The following is a 14,050-nucleotide window of genomic DNA, read 5'->3' as shown; positions in this document are numbered from 1 at the left end:
TCTGCAGCGTAGCTACGGTGTGTATTCAGTATCAGCCTTCAGATGAGCTGGGTAGGGTCGTTGTTTCAATGCAGACCTCATTGCTGGATCTTTCCTTTTTCGTACTGGAGTAGAGCAGGCAGAACTGTGCTCTTCAGACAAATGAAGCAGGGTCTCTGTCAAAGCCCTCTGCCCTGATGTTGTCCAAAAGTTTTGGTCATGTTGGTCTGTAGTTGCTTCCCTAAGACCCTTAGAAACAGCAATGTAGCTGTTTATTATTATTATTATTATTTTATTTTTTATCTTGTTCATTTTCTATGTACCAACGCTAAGCTCAAAGAGTAGCTTTACACCCCCACCACTCCTTTGGGCAGCACGTCAATCCAAGTGGAAGGCTGTTCTACACAAACTTTACTGAAAGGGTTGTTAGGCATTGGAATGGGCTGCACAGGGAAGTGGTTGCCACCATCCCTGGAGGTCTTTAAAAGACATTTAGATGTAGAGCTTAGCGATATGATTTAATGGAGGACTGGTTGGTGTTAGGTCAGAGGTTGGACTTGGTGATCTTGGTGGTCTCTTCCAACCTAGATGATTCTTTGAAAGTGTGCAAAAGTGCTCATCAAAACCCCCTCAGCTGGGCTGTAGGATGGCACACATCTGCTTCCCTCCTGCTTGACCATGCTCACTCTTCCAGTCAGGACAAGGCCAGTGGGCTCTGGAGGACGAATGTTTCCTCTGACCGCTGCCGTGTGGGGGATGTTCCCTCCTACCCCTCCACACCATCCAGACCCCACTGCCTGTCCTGCCTTCCCAGGGCTCCCACCGTCCCCTCAGCACCCCTGGGACCCCCCTCAGCGCCACCAACCCCTCGGGGACCTCCGGCGGCGGGCGGGGAATCCCCGTGAGCCCGGAGCCCGCGTGCTCGGGCCGGGGGGAGCCGTGTGGCGGCGGGGAGCCGGCCGGGCGGTGCCGGGCGGTGCCGGGGCCCGGCGGGGCTCGGTGCCGCCGCCGCCCCCCGCACATGCTCACTGGGGCGCCGCGGGAGTCTGGGCATGTGCAGAGCCGGCCGGGCCGGGCCGCTCGCCGAGCCCGCCCCGGGGCTGCGGCCGCCGCCCGGGGAAGGCGCCAGGTGTAAGCGGCGCTAGGTGCGGCGGAGCGGAGCGGGGCGGGATGAACAGCTCGGACGAGGAGAAGCAGCTGGAGCTGCTGGCCAGCCTCAAGGAGCGAGGTAAGGGCCGGGCCGGGCTCTGGGCCGGGGGGCTTGCCCCCGGCTGGCGCTGAGGGCAGCGGCTCCCCCCGGTACCGCCCCGGGCTCGGAGCGGCCGGCGGGGGACGGGGCGCGGCCTGGGGGCGGCCCCGGCTCGGGCTCCGCTCGTTTTTAGGCCCCTGCGGGGGAAAAAACAAAAAGCCTGAGTTAAATGAGAGCTGGGCATGGAACGAGGGAGCTGGGGATGAAAGGGGGGAGCTGACACCCTGCGGGTGCCCTCCCCCCCCGGGATGCCCCGTCTGTCCCCACCTGTGCTGCCTTTCAGCTGCTCAGGGTGGGCACCAGAGTGGCGGGGGCGTAGGGTGAGGGGCTCCTTGCGTGGGCCAGGAGTGCTGTTAACCCGGGTTTTAACAGCTCGTGGCCTGCCTGGCTGTCAGGCTGGTGACGTGCCACCAGCTGTGATGGGTGGTAACCCCCTGGGTGACACTAGGTGTCTGCACCCTCACATGCAGCTCCCTGGGACACCACCTCAGCAGCAGGGCTGGCCAGCTTTGAGAGGTGAGAGTCCGGCTTCCTCAGGAGGGTTACCTTCACGGGAAGCTCCTTGCTGTTTCTGAACTTTGTGTCCATCTGCGGCTGTTGTGTGTCACGGCCTGTTGCACCAACCAACGTCCAAGACCTTCTGATCCAATCCTAATCAGTGTGTAAACTTCCCGGTGGTAGCTCAGGGCCAGCCCTAATATGCCATAAGTTTCTGCAGAGCCTTTGTAGCCCCAGTGTAAATGAATGAACGGGTTTGTCTTGGGCTGGTCGGGTTCAAAAGTCACTGTCTGGTGGAGAAGTCCAGTGCTTCAGCCTTATGGATGATCGGCTCCACGAGTTTAGTGTTTGGCTGGAAAACTAAAACATCGTAATATTTTACATTCTGTAAGAAGGCATGTGGGAAAGAGCTTGGATACTCAGAAGGTAGCCCGTTTTTCTACCTCCCCTGGTCAGTCTACGTCCAAACCAAGCTGGTCTGGAACAGTTTCTACCTTGTCTGGTTAAATGGGAGCTTTTCTTAACTAAACTTCAGGTGGATATCTGTGGTCGCTGACCTTGGTATTTCTTTATTGCTTGTTCCCATACACTCAGCATTGGAAGCACACAATTATTGGCTGCCCCAGATAGATTCTGCCTTCCAAGGATTACAGGTGGTTTAAAACTCAAGGTCATATTTATACCATGAAACCAAAAAATAAGGCTAAAAAGCTGTATTTTTCCTGACTGACTGCTTCCTTTCAGTACTGTTGGCTCCAGAAGAGCTGTCTGTGCCAAAACGACAGTTGCTAAAATGACAATAATCAGTCGCTAACAAGGCAGGTTTGGGTTACTCTTCAGAGAAATCCTACCTTCTTGAATTCGGTTAGAATTTTCTTGTTGACTTAGTGGGACTGGGATCTCAGTTCTGAAATCTTAGTCTTCTGCTCTGGTAGGCTGAGTCACCACCGAGGTGTAAAGAAACTTTATGAGATTCCAGAAGTAAGTTCAAAGGAAAGATGCTGTAACTTGAGCACTGGCTGTCCTAGATCCTCTTAAGCTATTGATACAGAAACTAACAGGCAGATCCTGACCTGTAAGGCTCTGTTCTTGATGGATGTTCCACAAATGTAGGAGTGTTAGTAATTTGTTGTGAGACTAGCAAGTGTTTTTTGTAATTGTATGACTGGCTAGATTTTTTCCTCTGTTCTATTTTCAGGTATAGATAATATTACTCTGAAAGTAAGTGCAGCTGATGGAAGGATCTGCAGTCCCTGAACGCCTGGGGTGCTGGGTGTACTTCCTGTTCAGGAGCCCTGTACTTATAGCATTTAAAGTGGTACATGGCTTCAGATTACTGTAACATTCTGGTCTGTTGTCAAGTTTCTGGATAACGCCCGTTGATTTGAAGGAGTTTGAAGACATTCATTCTATTGCCCTTGTTCAGGTTCTCTTTATGGATTTGTTTTCGTAGTCTTGAGAAACAACCTGGCACGTAACGCTGGGTAACTGCAGACGATGTGAAAGGCAGAGGAGAAGGCAGCAGCCCGTATGTGGCTGATTGCTGTAACGTTTCTACTGCTGCTTATCCTTTTCCCAAGCAAGGTCAGCAAATCGTACCTGAGGCAGGTGTTTCACAGCAGCCACGCAATTGTCAGTGGCAGCTGTGACACTGACTGGTGTCTGGGCAAATCCCCTTGGCTGCTGGGCAGGGCTCTGAGCAGTGGCAAGGACGCCGAGGCTGTCTGTGAGCGTGATGTGCTTGTCTTTCACCTGCACCAAATTTTCCAAGTCCTGCATATCAGAGTTGGATACCTGACACTGCTCCTTCTTCAGCGTGCTCTGTTACCGAGTCTGAGGTGAGCATCGTGGAGAAACACGATCTCTGTGTTGATAGTTAGGACTTATGGAACTAAAACTCAAACAATACTTTAAATAGCTTTGAGATGGCTTAATCAGATAAAGCAGGTCTGCTATAAACATTAGTGTTACCTAAAGGTACTTTAAGTGGTATCTCCAGCAGGGCACATTTCCATTTAACTGGCCCGTATAATCCCTATGGGTGAGACTCAAATTTAAAACCAAATCCTTCTGGAAACAAAATGAAGTGGGCGAAACCTTGCCTTAGCAATGGCTCGGTGTAGAATCCAGCAAACCAGCCTAGCAGCTGCCCCAGCCGTGATCGATTTCCAGCATGGAAGTTTGCCTTGTTTGTCTTCGGTGTGATTGGCACTGCTGGAACTTTGCTCTTCAAGAAATGCCTTCAGCCTCGGTCACATCTTCGTTCAAATGAAAACAGCAATCAGCAACCACAACATCTGGAGTTACACTCTACATAAACTACACTTCCCCTGTGACTATCACAGTCAAATTTCTGACAACTTTACTAGATTACTGTAGTTAACTAGTGTTAACTAGTTACTACTGTTAACTACAGGGATCCTAAACATGATTTTCTTCACCTATTTTAAAGGTCTTATTTTGTGTTTGTTGGCTTTTTTTGATGAAGTGTGATGATTTCCCGTCTCTAACCCCAGACATTGTGCCTATGGTTTTTTTGGTTTTTAGATCTGCTCATTATCTTTAAAAAACAAAAAAAGTGCCAGAAACTTTGAATATGTCTTCTAAAGGACAGACCACCAGTCTGGCACAAATACCTCAGGGTATCCCTTTTACAGCATGTGATATTGACAAGCTCTTAATGCAATTAGACAAACTTGTTCTTTGTGGCAGAGGAGTAACTTTTACGGCCAGGGGAATTCCTTTACTCAGGGTAGGATATCTTGTTGGCTGCTCTATTCTCTTCTGTAGTCACCTGCTCTGCAGATTTTTTCCACATACCTGTGTGTGCACCTTTGTACACAGTAGCCATCATTCCCCAGCAAAACCCTTCCTGCTTGAACGCTTTCTTCGTTTGTTCGAGCATACAAGCGTTCCCCACTAAAGTTGTTTGTGTGTAACCCCGCCTGGTTTTCAGAAACTTGTGAAGGCAAATCTTTCCATATCAGCTGATTAGGCTTTATCAGCCTGTAGTAAGTTTAATTTCCCTTTCTGGCGTACAGGGAGCCATAGGACTGCAGGATACAAATTTGGAGTCTCAGTTAAAACAACTCTTAGTACATAGTCCTACAGATTTGAGTAAAATTAAAGCATGTGGGAACACGATGTGGTATCTGACCTAGTCTTCGTTCTTAATGCTTGTCTTCATATTCTTACGTGTGATTTTTCTTTCTTTTAAGGAACTGCTTGGTATCTGAGCTGTACAGCTTGTATGTGGCTAGTGCCACCAATGCCTCGCTGCATCCTGCTGGGTTTGCTTGGGGTTAGCAGAAGGGATCTTTGCAGAAGATCTTTGTGCATGAAACGGGGAACAATGGAAAAATCCAGTGCTTTTGACCTTTATTTTTACTCCTGGCAGCAGTTCCCAGGTCTTGTGCACACTTCACTCGTCAGCAGATTGTTGCTTTTTGAGAGAGGGTTTGTGCAACAGGTTTGGCCCCACTCTCTCTTTTCCAAGTACTCTGGGATGAGGAGTGCAGCAGGAGCCACCCCGATGAAGCTTCTGGTGTTGTCCTGCTACAGGGGTCCTTCTCCCTTTAAGGATCTGTCCGAAGCTGCCAAAGACAAGGTGTGAATTCCCTTCTCTCAGCTAAGATACTCCTTTGCTCATCTCACCCAGGGCACTGCAGGCTTTGGCTCCTGCCTGTGCCCGCACAGACACGCCTGCCTGCGGTCCAGGGGAGCAGCGAGGGGAATGCCCTGCTTTTTTGGACAGCTCTGCTTGCTTGTTGATCAAGTGAGGTTGAAATGCTGAGTCTGAGGTTGGATTATGTGCTGATTTGACGTGGAAGAGACCTCAGTCTGCTGGAAGACTGCCCTGATTTACAATAAAAAAAGTATAGGAATGCAGCATTTTTAAGGTTTTTCTTCCTATATTTAATATGCCGCTTTAGAAGGGAGGTTGATTAACTTTTTTATTATAAAAAGAGTAGGAAGTCTGACCATCTCACTCTGTATACACGAAGGTGTCTTTTCTGGTTGTTCATTACGAATTACAGTCATTACATACTTCTTCCCTTGTGACCTTGTTTTTGTAGTAAGTGCTTTTTAGCATAGTAAGTACCCAATATAAAAACATCTAATTGAGATAATACCTATCTTCTGTTGGCAAGTCCAGGTTCAGGAGACAGGCTGACAACTAAAAATCGGAAGACTAAGATATAATTAAAGGAGCTACAGTACAGAGCTACCTGCTTAACTGAGTACTGACAAAGTCCGCTGGTGGGTGCTTCCAGGACAGCCCGTCCTGGCCAGGGAGCAGTTGATGAGCGAGCAAGGACGTGCTAAGGAGGAGCGGGCTGTGCTTGCCCGTGCTGTCTGTTCTGTGCTTTGGCTAGTTTAAAATAAGAACAAGGTTGGCCGTGAGTATGTTTTGGGTGGGTTAAGAGCTGTAGCCCAAAATACTCTGTTCTTTTCTCCTCTTCCCAAATATTTTGCTTCCTTAGTCTTCAAATCAACTCGTAGAGTTGCCCTCAGTCTGCATGAAGATAGTCTGAAGCAAAGAAGTGTCATTGGGACCCTGCTAAATTATTTCCATAAGACTGCTGTGTATCAGGAATAATTCTGTTAAGGATAAACTGAAGTCAGTGTCAGAGAATGGCAAGATCTCAAGGTATCTGATGCATATTTAGTATGCTTCTTCAGGGTTCACTGGAGACTAGTGGCTACAAAATAGGAATTTTACTATCAGTAGGTGTTACAGTGATGATTTTTTGAGAAAATGACATACAGCTGTACTGAATTTTAGTAGCATCTTTAGTAAAGAAAGCATCCTCGCTTGTTTGTTTCACTCACCACTAATCTTTACGCTATACTTAAATTACCCTAGAATAATCTGAATGAGTCAAGGTGAGATGTCAGAAGTTTTCAGGTGTGCTCTGTGAGAGCCTTCACAGATTAAGGAGAAATTCCTGGCTCTCAGAGGAGGGTTAGGCAAGTCCTCGTAAAACAGGGTATGTGGTTTGTCAGTCTGTCAAAATGAGGATGATACCTTTTAATCTGCCAAAGAGGTTTTCAAGGCTAAATGATCTATATGAGATTGGCAACGTATAAAGTGATGCCTGGTTGCTGCTGGTACTGGCTGTCCTAGCATAGCTGTAGAGTGACAAGATTGTTACCACCTTTATGCAGGTTAGTGCTTCAGTGAGCCTTACCCAGGCTCTTGATTTTTTTTGAGGTGGTCTCAAAACTTCATTGTACATAAAACACTGGAAAAGCTTTGTATAAAATCACTATTAACAAAAATACACACCTCTAATATTTTAAAAATAAGCATAACATTCACTTCTGCCTTTGTGGAGAAGCTGATATACAGCAGAAAATGTGTGTGGTCATGTTTCAATTATCATTTCAGTTTCCAGGCCCGATAAAAAGAGCAGTTTCTTGACTAGTGCTTAATAAACAAATCCTGAAAATCCAGAAGGTGGGATCTGTATGGAAGCATCATCCGGGAGTTGCTTTCCATTAAGAAAGATGTTAAATAAGGTACTGGAACCGTCCTGCTTGCTAGCTGTATTGAAGGAAGTATCATTGTTAATGACGGTAAGGGGTGGCCATGGTAAAAAGACACCGAAGAAGGCGGCAGCATGAGCTTGGCATGAAGCAGCTGATGATTTTGTGGTTTTATGCCGTGACAAATGTGTCGTGTGTTACCATCTGCAGTACGAGAGGGAAGGGCTTCCTCAACCATGTCATTCGGTTCCCCGTCACGCAGAGGTGAGCTGTTACACCGGGTGCCAGGGTGTTGTGTAAGTTCATCTCGTGGTGTGCTTTGTGGTAACTTGTTCTCGTGCCTTAAGGGCTTATGGCTTCAGAGTAGTTGGTTTGCAGAGCTCGTGGGGAGAGCTGTCAAGGGTGGGACAAGGCTGTGTTTGCATTTTTCAGTCATTCCCAAAGCAGTGTGTGGCAAGTAGCAGTTTGCCTTAAGAAAGGCAAGCAAGCACCAACAGCTTTCAAGTTCAAAGAGGCTGTATCTGGGGATACAGCTGGCATCCTTTTCTTGCCTCTCAGTGCCACGTGCTGGAAATCTCTGCCTTCCTTTTCCTAAGAGGACTTCAGAATTGGCTTAACAGTGGGATGATGATTGAGAGACATGGCTTTTACACTCCTGTGTGAGAAACAGGGCTTGTTTCACTTTATATGCCCTTTCTTGCACGATCCTAGCCAAGGAGCTACAGCTGCCTTTTAATTCCAGATTCCTTGTACCTCATTCCTGCATCTCTAAAATGAAGTGACCTCGGAGAAAAGAAGGGCACTTTGGTTATTATTTAAAAAAATAAAAGATGCATTTCTGTGTTGGTGATGAGAGTAATAGACATGGTTAAGGCAAGCAGAGCAGCAGTGCCTTGGACCTAGCTTTCAGAAGTGACTTGTATTAGTTTTATTTTGACAGATTTTGAAATGCTGGGGATAGAAGGAAAGAAGATGTCACAGTAGTGCAATGTAGAACTTTATTTCTAAGAGCTGCTTGATTGAAAGTTTGGATATTTAAAGCTAGAAGGGAGTAGCAGGTTTTCAAGTGGCTAATCCACCAGGCTCTGCACGTTCATGCCTTCAGAGGTAGGGTAAGGTGTGAAGTTTAAGAGAAACATCTCTCAATATCCAACATCTCTGTCAGCTGAAAACTATATTCCAACCCTTTATCCATTTATCGTTGAGATAGCTTAAAATAACACTGGTATAGTAGTGTAGCTTTAACTTATATACAAGAACAAAATGTGAAGGGTGCTTAGCTTCTTCATAGTAACAATAACATCTCTGTGGCCTCGAAGGCCAAACGGTCCATATGGGACACACTGAAGGAACGATAGGATCGGGAACCTGTGGCAATGAAGGTATGTAAATAAGGCATGAAGGTAGTAGAATGAGCAGTTTACTGTACATTTTTCTGTGCCTTTTTAAAACTGGAAGCTTAATTGGTAGCTGATCACTGTTTCTGCATTATTTGCTGGATTGAAACAAATGGACCTCCAGCATCCTGGAGGTTGGTCCCTTCCCTGCTGATCCCTGCAGCTGAGTTCTTGTGTGATCTTGGGTAAATCATGCAGTCTTGTCATGTCTCCGTTGTGGGGTGTAAAAGAAGAAATGTGTAATGTGCTTAGCTACTCAGGAGGTACATAGGTGTATGTATGCATAACAGCGCTGCACCAACCATGCTTTCTGGCATTGATCTGTAACCTGAGCCAGTGCGGGTTTAAACTGGTGTCTGCGAGGCAAGTGCATTCACCTTATAATTTCTGAACTCAATCAATAAGATTGTTTAACTCTCCATTGATCAAAAATTGATTGTTTTGGGAGCCACCATCTTTTTCAAACACTTTCCAATTACTTCAATTCTGAAAGGATATCCTGTTCATCCATAGGCTGTTAATGAAGTTTATGACCTATGCTATTTAAGAAGTCTGAGTAGATAACCAGAAGAGTTTTAAAATGAATGAAATAGCTAATCTGAGTAAGGGAGATTCTACAATGTTAACCTTCATTTCTTTATTTTTCTTTTATAGCTATTGGCGAATATGAAGAACTTAGAGCAGAAAATAAGAAAACGAAAGAGGAGGTTTGTATCTAAGGATTGTTTCTTTAATACTAACGTGCTACATATCAGAACACTGTATCGACAAAGAGAGGTTGTCATCTGCTTTTGTGAGCTCAGCTGGTTGTTTCCAAGAGCATCACTCATCAGTACTTCTTGTTTTAGGTAATAACGTAAGTAACTCCCAGCAGCTGTTCTAGATGTTCTACACCAGAAAAGTTGCTATTAACTGTGTATGTGTATTTAAATGACTGCTGCTATAGCTGGTTTGTGTGTGGTTGCAGTGTCAGCATGGAACAACTCAAGTGTTTAGATATTCTTGGGACAACTTGTTTCCCTTAGATCAAAACATTGTTTTATAACAACATGATTTGCACACTGGAACTTACTGAAAACAGAAGAGAACAACTCCTGCCCTCGCTCAGCCCCTCTAAAAATTCAGAATGTAGGAGTATGATTGCTGAAGGTACTCAGTCCTCTCTCCACAAAATACTTTTTAATAGGAGAAGATGATGTCTTATCTCAGTCTGCACAGCAGTACTGCAGCATAAAACAGATTTGCAGTGTATCACACATCCTTTTGTGAATGTATGCCTGTCTAACTTGAAAAGAGATTTTGAATGTATGGGCTGAACTTCATACGTTACTGCAGGCTTTATTTTTTAATGTGTGGAGGTCCTGTAGAGCAAAAAGCACGTCCACTTTCTGGGTTGTCTATTGTAATTCCAATAAGCTGTCTTCCTAGTAGGGAAATTAAGCACATTCGACAAGGTCTCTCTTCTCACCCAGGACTCTTGATCATTGAAGACACTTCTTTTCTGTGAGGAAACCAGCAAGAAGAGAGAACTTGGAGAGAGGCTTGATGGCAGCGTTGTGCTGTGTAAACCATTGTCAATGTGCAAAAGGATTTTAGCAGATACCTGCCAAAAGAAACTGTGGCCAGTGAAAGTCCCTTATGAGTTCTAGGTAGTGAGGAGGGCAGTGGCAGTACTTTACTCTGTGCTGTAAACAGAAATCTCCCCTTTCTCCAGTATCAGTGAGCTGAAGGTGGAAGCTGTATGTTAATTTTCAAATCTTTGTTAGCTGCCAGGGCATGTAGGTTTAGCTTTGCTTTTTGTCAAGTCATTTCTGAAGAGGTCAGTTTTAGCCTGGTTGTTCTAAATGTTGCAATCCAAGGCTATAACCTTGTCCTTTAACTACTTTCTCATTATTAAAGAAAACTTGAAGCTTATCTTCACATTTCAGCAATCATTATGCCTACATCCACTGAGCTCAGCATATTCTGCTTTGCTCCCTCTTACCTACTGACTCTTCTTGTCTCTTCTGCTGTGCTTGTTGCTGCATTCCCATTCTGCTGTCCTGTACCAGACCCTCAGATATCCCAGGAAACTTGTCCTCTATGTTCACTACCTGGAAAACTGTGGCAATGAACTTGCTAGTGCTCACGAGAGGCAAACCAAGAGCCCATCTGTAAGAGCTGTAGAATACCTCCCCAGAGTGCTCTCCTGGCCTCCAAAGCATTTGTAGCCCGAGGACTTGTTGAGCTGTCTGTGTTCTCTGTGTGTTCTCTGTGTGTCTCCCCTCAAGCCCGCGTTGATGGCTTGACTTCCGTCACATGTGAGGAGTTCCACAGCTGGACTGTCAGCTGCATGGAGAAGGAGCTCTCCAGCTTTGCCCCGAAACTTATTGCTGCTAGCACTGGTGTTTCTTCAGCAAAGCTTTCTTTATGTTGGGGAAAGGGCAGGGATTGTTGAGGAGGGTTTCCTTGAGCTTCATTTGTATTTACAATTTTTTTTTTCAGAGGCAACTGAAATGAAAAAAGTTGCTGCCAAAATCAAGATGAAATGTTCTGAGTTCTCTGCTTGCATTCTGCTTTTCTTTCTTCCTCGCTCCTTGTTTTCGCAAGATTTCTTTATTATAACTGCTTCTCTGTAGTCACTCCCATGGGTTTCTTTGGAAACCTGGTATGACGTTTTTCAAAATACTTGCACAACAGTTGGGCATCCTCCAGCACCGAGCACGTGCTGACCTAATTTGCCCAACTGGAGGATGGGGGGTTTAAGAACCTCCATCCTGCAGGTTGGCGAGCTTATGTAGGCAGTTCTGCTTAATGGTTTAAGTGCTTGGACTCGAGTGGTTAAGTGGGAGGCCCTGAGTGCATTTCTTCTGCATGAAAAGGATCTACTGATACAGAGTTCATGGTTATGTTTACTTACAGTGCTAATACTGGCAGAAACTATTGGAGGGCTGGGTAATTCTGAAAGCTCATTAACACCTCTGTAACTTTATATCTTAGTTTATGCTTTGTAGGATTAAACCTGATCTGGAGGAATTATAGCACAGGCTACCTCTGTCTGTGGATCTTGGAAGCTGTGAGTAAATTCCCTTACAATTTCTGCCACTGTCTGTATGAGCGTAAACTCCCTCTGTATCCATTAGGGACACAATTGCATTGATAGGAGGAATATAAGATAATTTTTTAAAAAGATTTGCAGATGTTTGTGGAAAGTACCATGGAGTTAGGTAATAGTCTGTGCGTATATGCTTTTGACACACTTGGAATTTTTTTCTAAGTCACCAGGACACCTGTGTGGCTCTGCAAGCTGAGCTATGTCCGTTTAATTAATGGAACAATGATCCTACTTTATATTAGAACCAAGGAACTAAGTGCCTTGCAGGCAGCTAACTTAAGATCACATGTAATTTTAATTTTTGAAAATTTTTGAAACTGTGTGCTCTGTATTCCTTTTTTTTTTTTTTTTTTCAAAATTGGAAAGTAAATTGATTTTTACACATGCTACTTTGCTCAAAGCACTACCACTTAAGAGGATGCACTTAAGAGGATGCTACTAATGTTGAAAATTCAGGAGCAAAAAATCAGATCTGTGATCCACAGTGTCTCTTCCTCATTCCCTTTTTTTAAATTGCGAATTTGGAGAGCTCTGGTGGGGTCTTTGTCAAAACTGGCCTGGGCATTTATTTATTTATATTTTTAATTACTTTTAAAAAAATGGAGCAAAAATGACACTGGCAGATTACTTCTCTTAGGTCACCTTTCAGATCAAAGTAACCGACTAAGCATAGTTCAATATAGTTCATAGTTTAATAGTTCACAAAGAAATAAATAGGTAACTAGTGCTCAGTTGCACACACATGTAGTTAATATGCAGTTCTGACGTATTCAGAGTCAGATCATGAATAAATATTTGACTACTTGCTAATCAGACAGAAATGACTCTGAACACTGGTTTTGACAGTGTTTTGTCATTCTGCCAGTAGGAGAAAAAAAAAACCAAGACAGCTTTCCCAAACAGTAGGTGTAACACTGTATCTCTGATAGATCATTCATGGTGTTTGCTCTGTTAAAGCACACATACAGAGTGGATTATATGTTTTGTCACCAAATGGGAACAGAGAAGGGATTCTGCCTTGATGACATGCTCATTCTTTCAAGGAACATAGCAAATGTCATAGGATACTTTTGCACGCTGTGCCAAACTCATAATTTTAGAGCAAGCATTAAATCTGCATAAATTTTACAATTTGTGTAAAAGGGACAGAATGTATCTTGTGTTGCTTAGCAATGGCTTAATTGACGATATGGCTACCATGTGAACTTCTTGCATTTTAATATCTGGGCTGAACAGTCTCCTCCTTGTTTTTGCCCTTTGAAGGCCCTTTTCTGAAGTCAGTAGGACCTTATGTACAAAGTAGTTGGCAAAATAGGAGACTGTTAGATGAGAAGAGACAAGAAATCCACTAATTGTCTCCCTGAAATCAGTGGCAGAGGGTCATTAGGTGGGTGGGAGCGGGTGTGCAGACCTGTGCACCCCCAGCCTTCCAGTTGCATTGCAGTCATTCATTGCATGGCTGCATTCACTGACTACCCAACATCGTGGTGTGGTATCGGGATCCTGTGCTGGCCTGAAGCTCTCTTGGTATTGTGCTAGCTCTGAGTACGTGCCGAGTCCGTTTACTGCCGCCACCTTGCTGTATAGGCAGTATTTGATGTGAACACCCCTACTTGACATGTAGATCATTTGGATCTAAGTAGTCAGCATGTTAGTCGGTTCTCTGTGTTACAGCTGGAAGTATTGCCTCATATTGTGTGCCTAAAGGCAAAAATCTCTAATGGAGCTGGGCTGGCAAAGCCCCCAAAATTGTTTCTTTAAAGGTGAAGAACCATAAGGAATTAGTTGCAAAATGAATTTTGGAAACTGAACTGTGACTTGTTTCTGAAAGTACAAATGCAATGACTTTACCAAGAAATCAACATTGACTCCTAGTTCAGGACTGAAATGTCTGTTGACTATTACCCTTGTTTTTTATTGGGATAATGATGCTATAAATATTAGATTAAAGGGATTGGAAGTAAAATGATATGAAAGCTTATTTTGCTCTGCAGAGAAGCCAGAACTCTTAACAGATTAAAACCAGAACAAATGACTGACAGTCTGGGAGTAGTCTACTGTTTTTTTTCCATTTGAGGGTACTCTTGAGTTTGGAGCTATCAGTTACTACTGACAAGGAGATAAATGCTTGAAAACTGTTTCTCTCCAACAATTTATGCACTTGAATGTGAAAAGTGAACAGCGTATTTTACAGGAGTATAACATCACTCTTCTAACATTTAGGATGAGTTATCTGCTGGTTAATTAACAGTTCTGTTGTATATGCCTCAAACTGTTTTTTTGACGTGAGGTGGCTGTGAATTTTTACAGCTCCTGTGCTTTGTTGAGAGCAGCTAGCATACC

At 44.4% G+C, this 14,050-nt stretch overlaps 1 protein-coding gene across 1 annotated transcript in view; it reads left to right on the top strand.

Annotated features, from left to right (window-relative positions):
* Nucleotides 1-1,085: 1,085 nt before the first annotated feature.
* Nucleotides 1,086-14,050, top strand: part of SHTN1 (shootin 1) — a 59,351-nt gene continuing 46,386 nt past the window's right edge. The window contains exons 1-2 of the mRNA XM_035329883.1: nucleotides 1,086-1,207; nucleotides 9,268-9,320. Coding sequence (XP_035185774.1) covers nucleotides 1,150-1,207; nucleotides 9,268-9,320 — 111 coding nt within the window. The 5' untranslated portion in view covers nucleotides 1,086-1,149. The remainder of the gene's footprint in view (nucleotides 1,208-9,267; nucleotides 9,321-14,050) is intronic.

The sequence above is a fragment of the Oxyura jamaicensis genome, chromosome 6, assembly GCF_011077185.1.
Source record: "Oxyura jamaicensis isolate SHBP4307 breed ruddy duck chromosome 6, BPBGC_Ojam_1.0, whole genome shotgun sequence".
In the NCBI taxonomy this organism is placed as follows: Eukaryota; Metazoa; Chordata; class Aves; order Anseriformes; family Anatidae; genus Oxyura; species Oxyura jamaicensis.
Note: the sequence above shows the minus strand (reverse complement) of the source record. Positions and strands in the feature narration are given on the sequence as shown.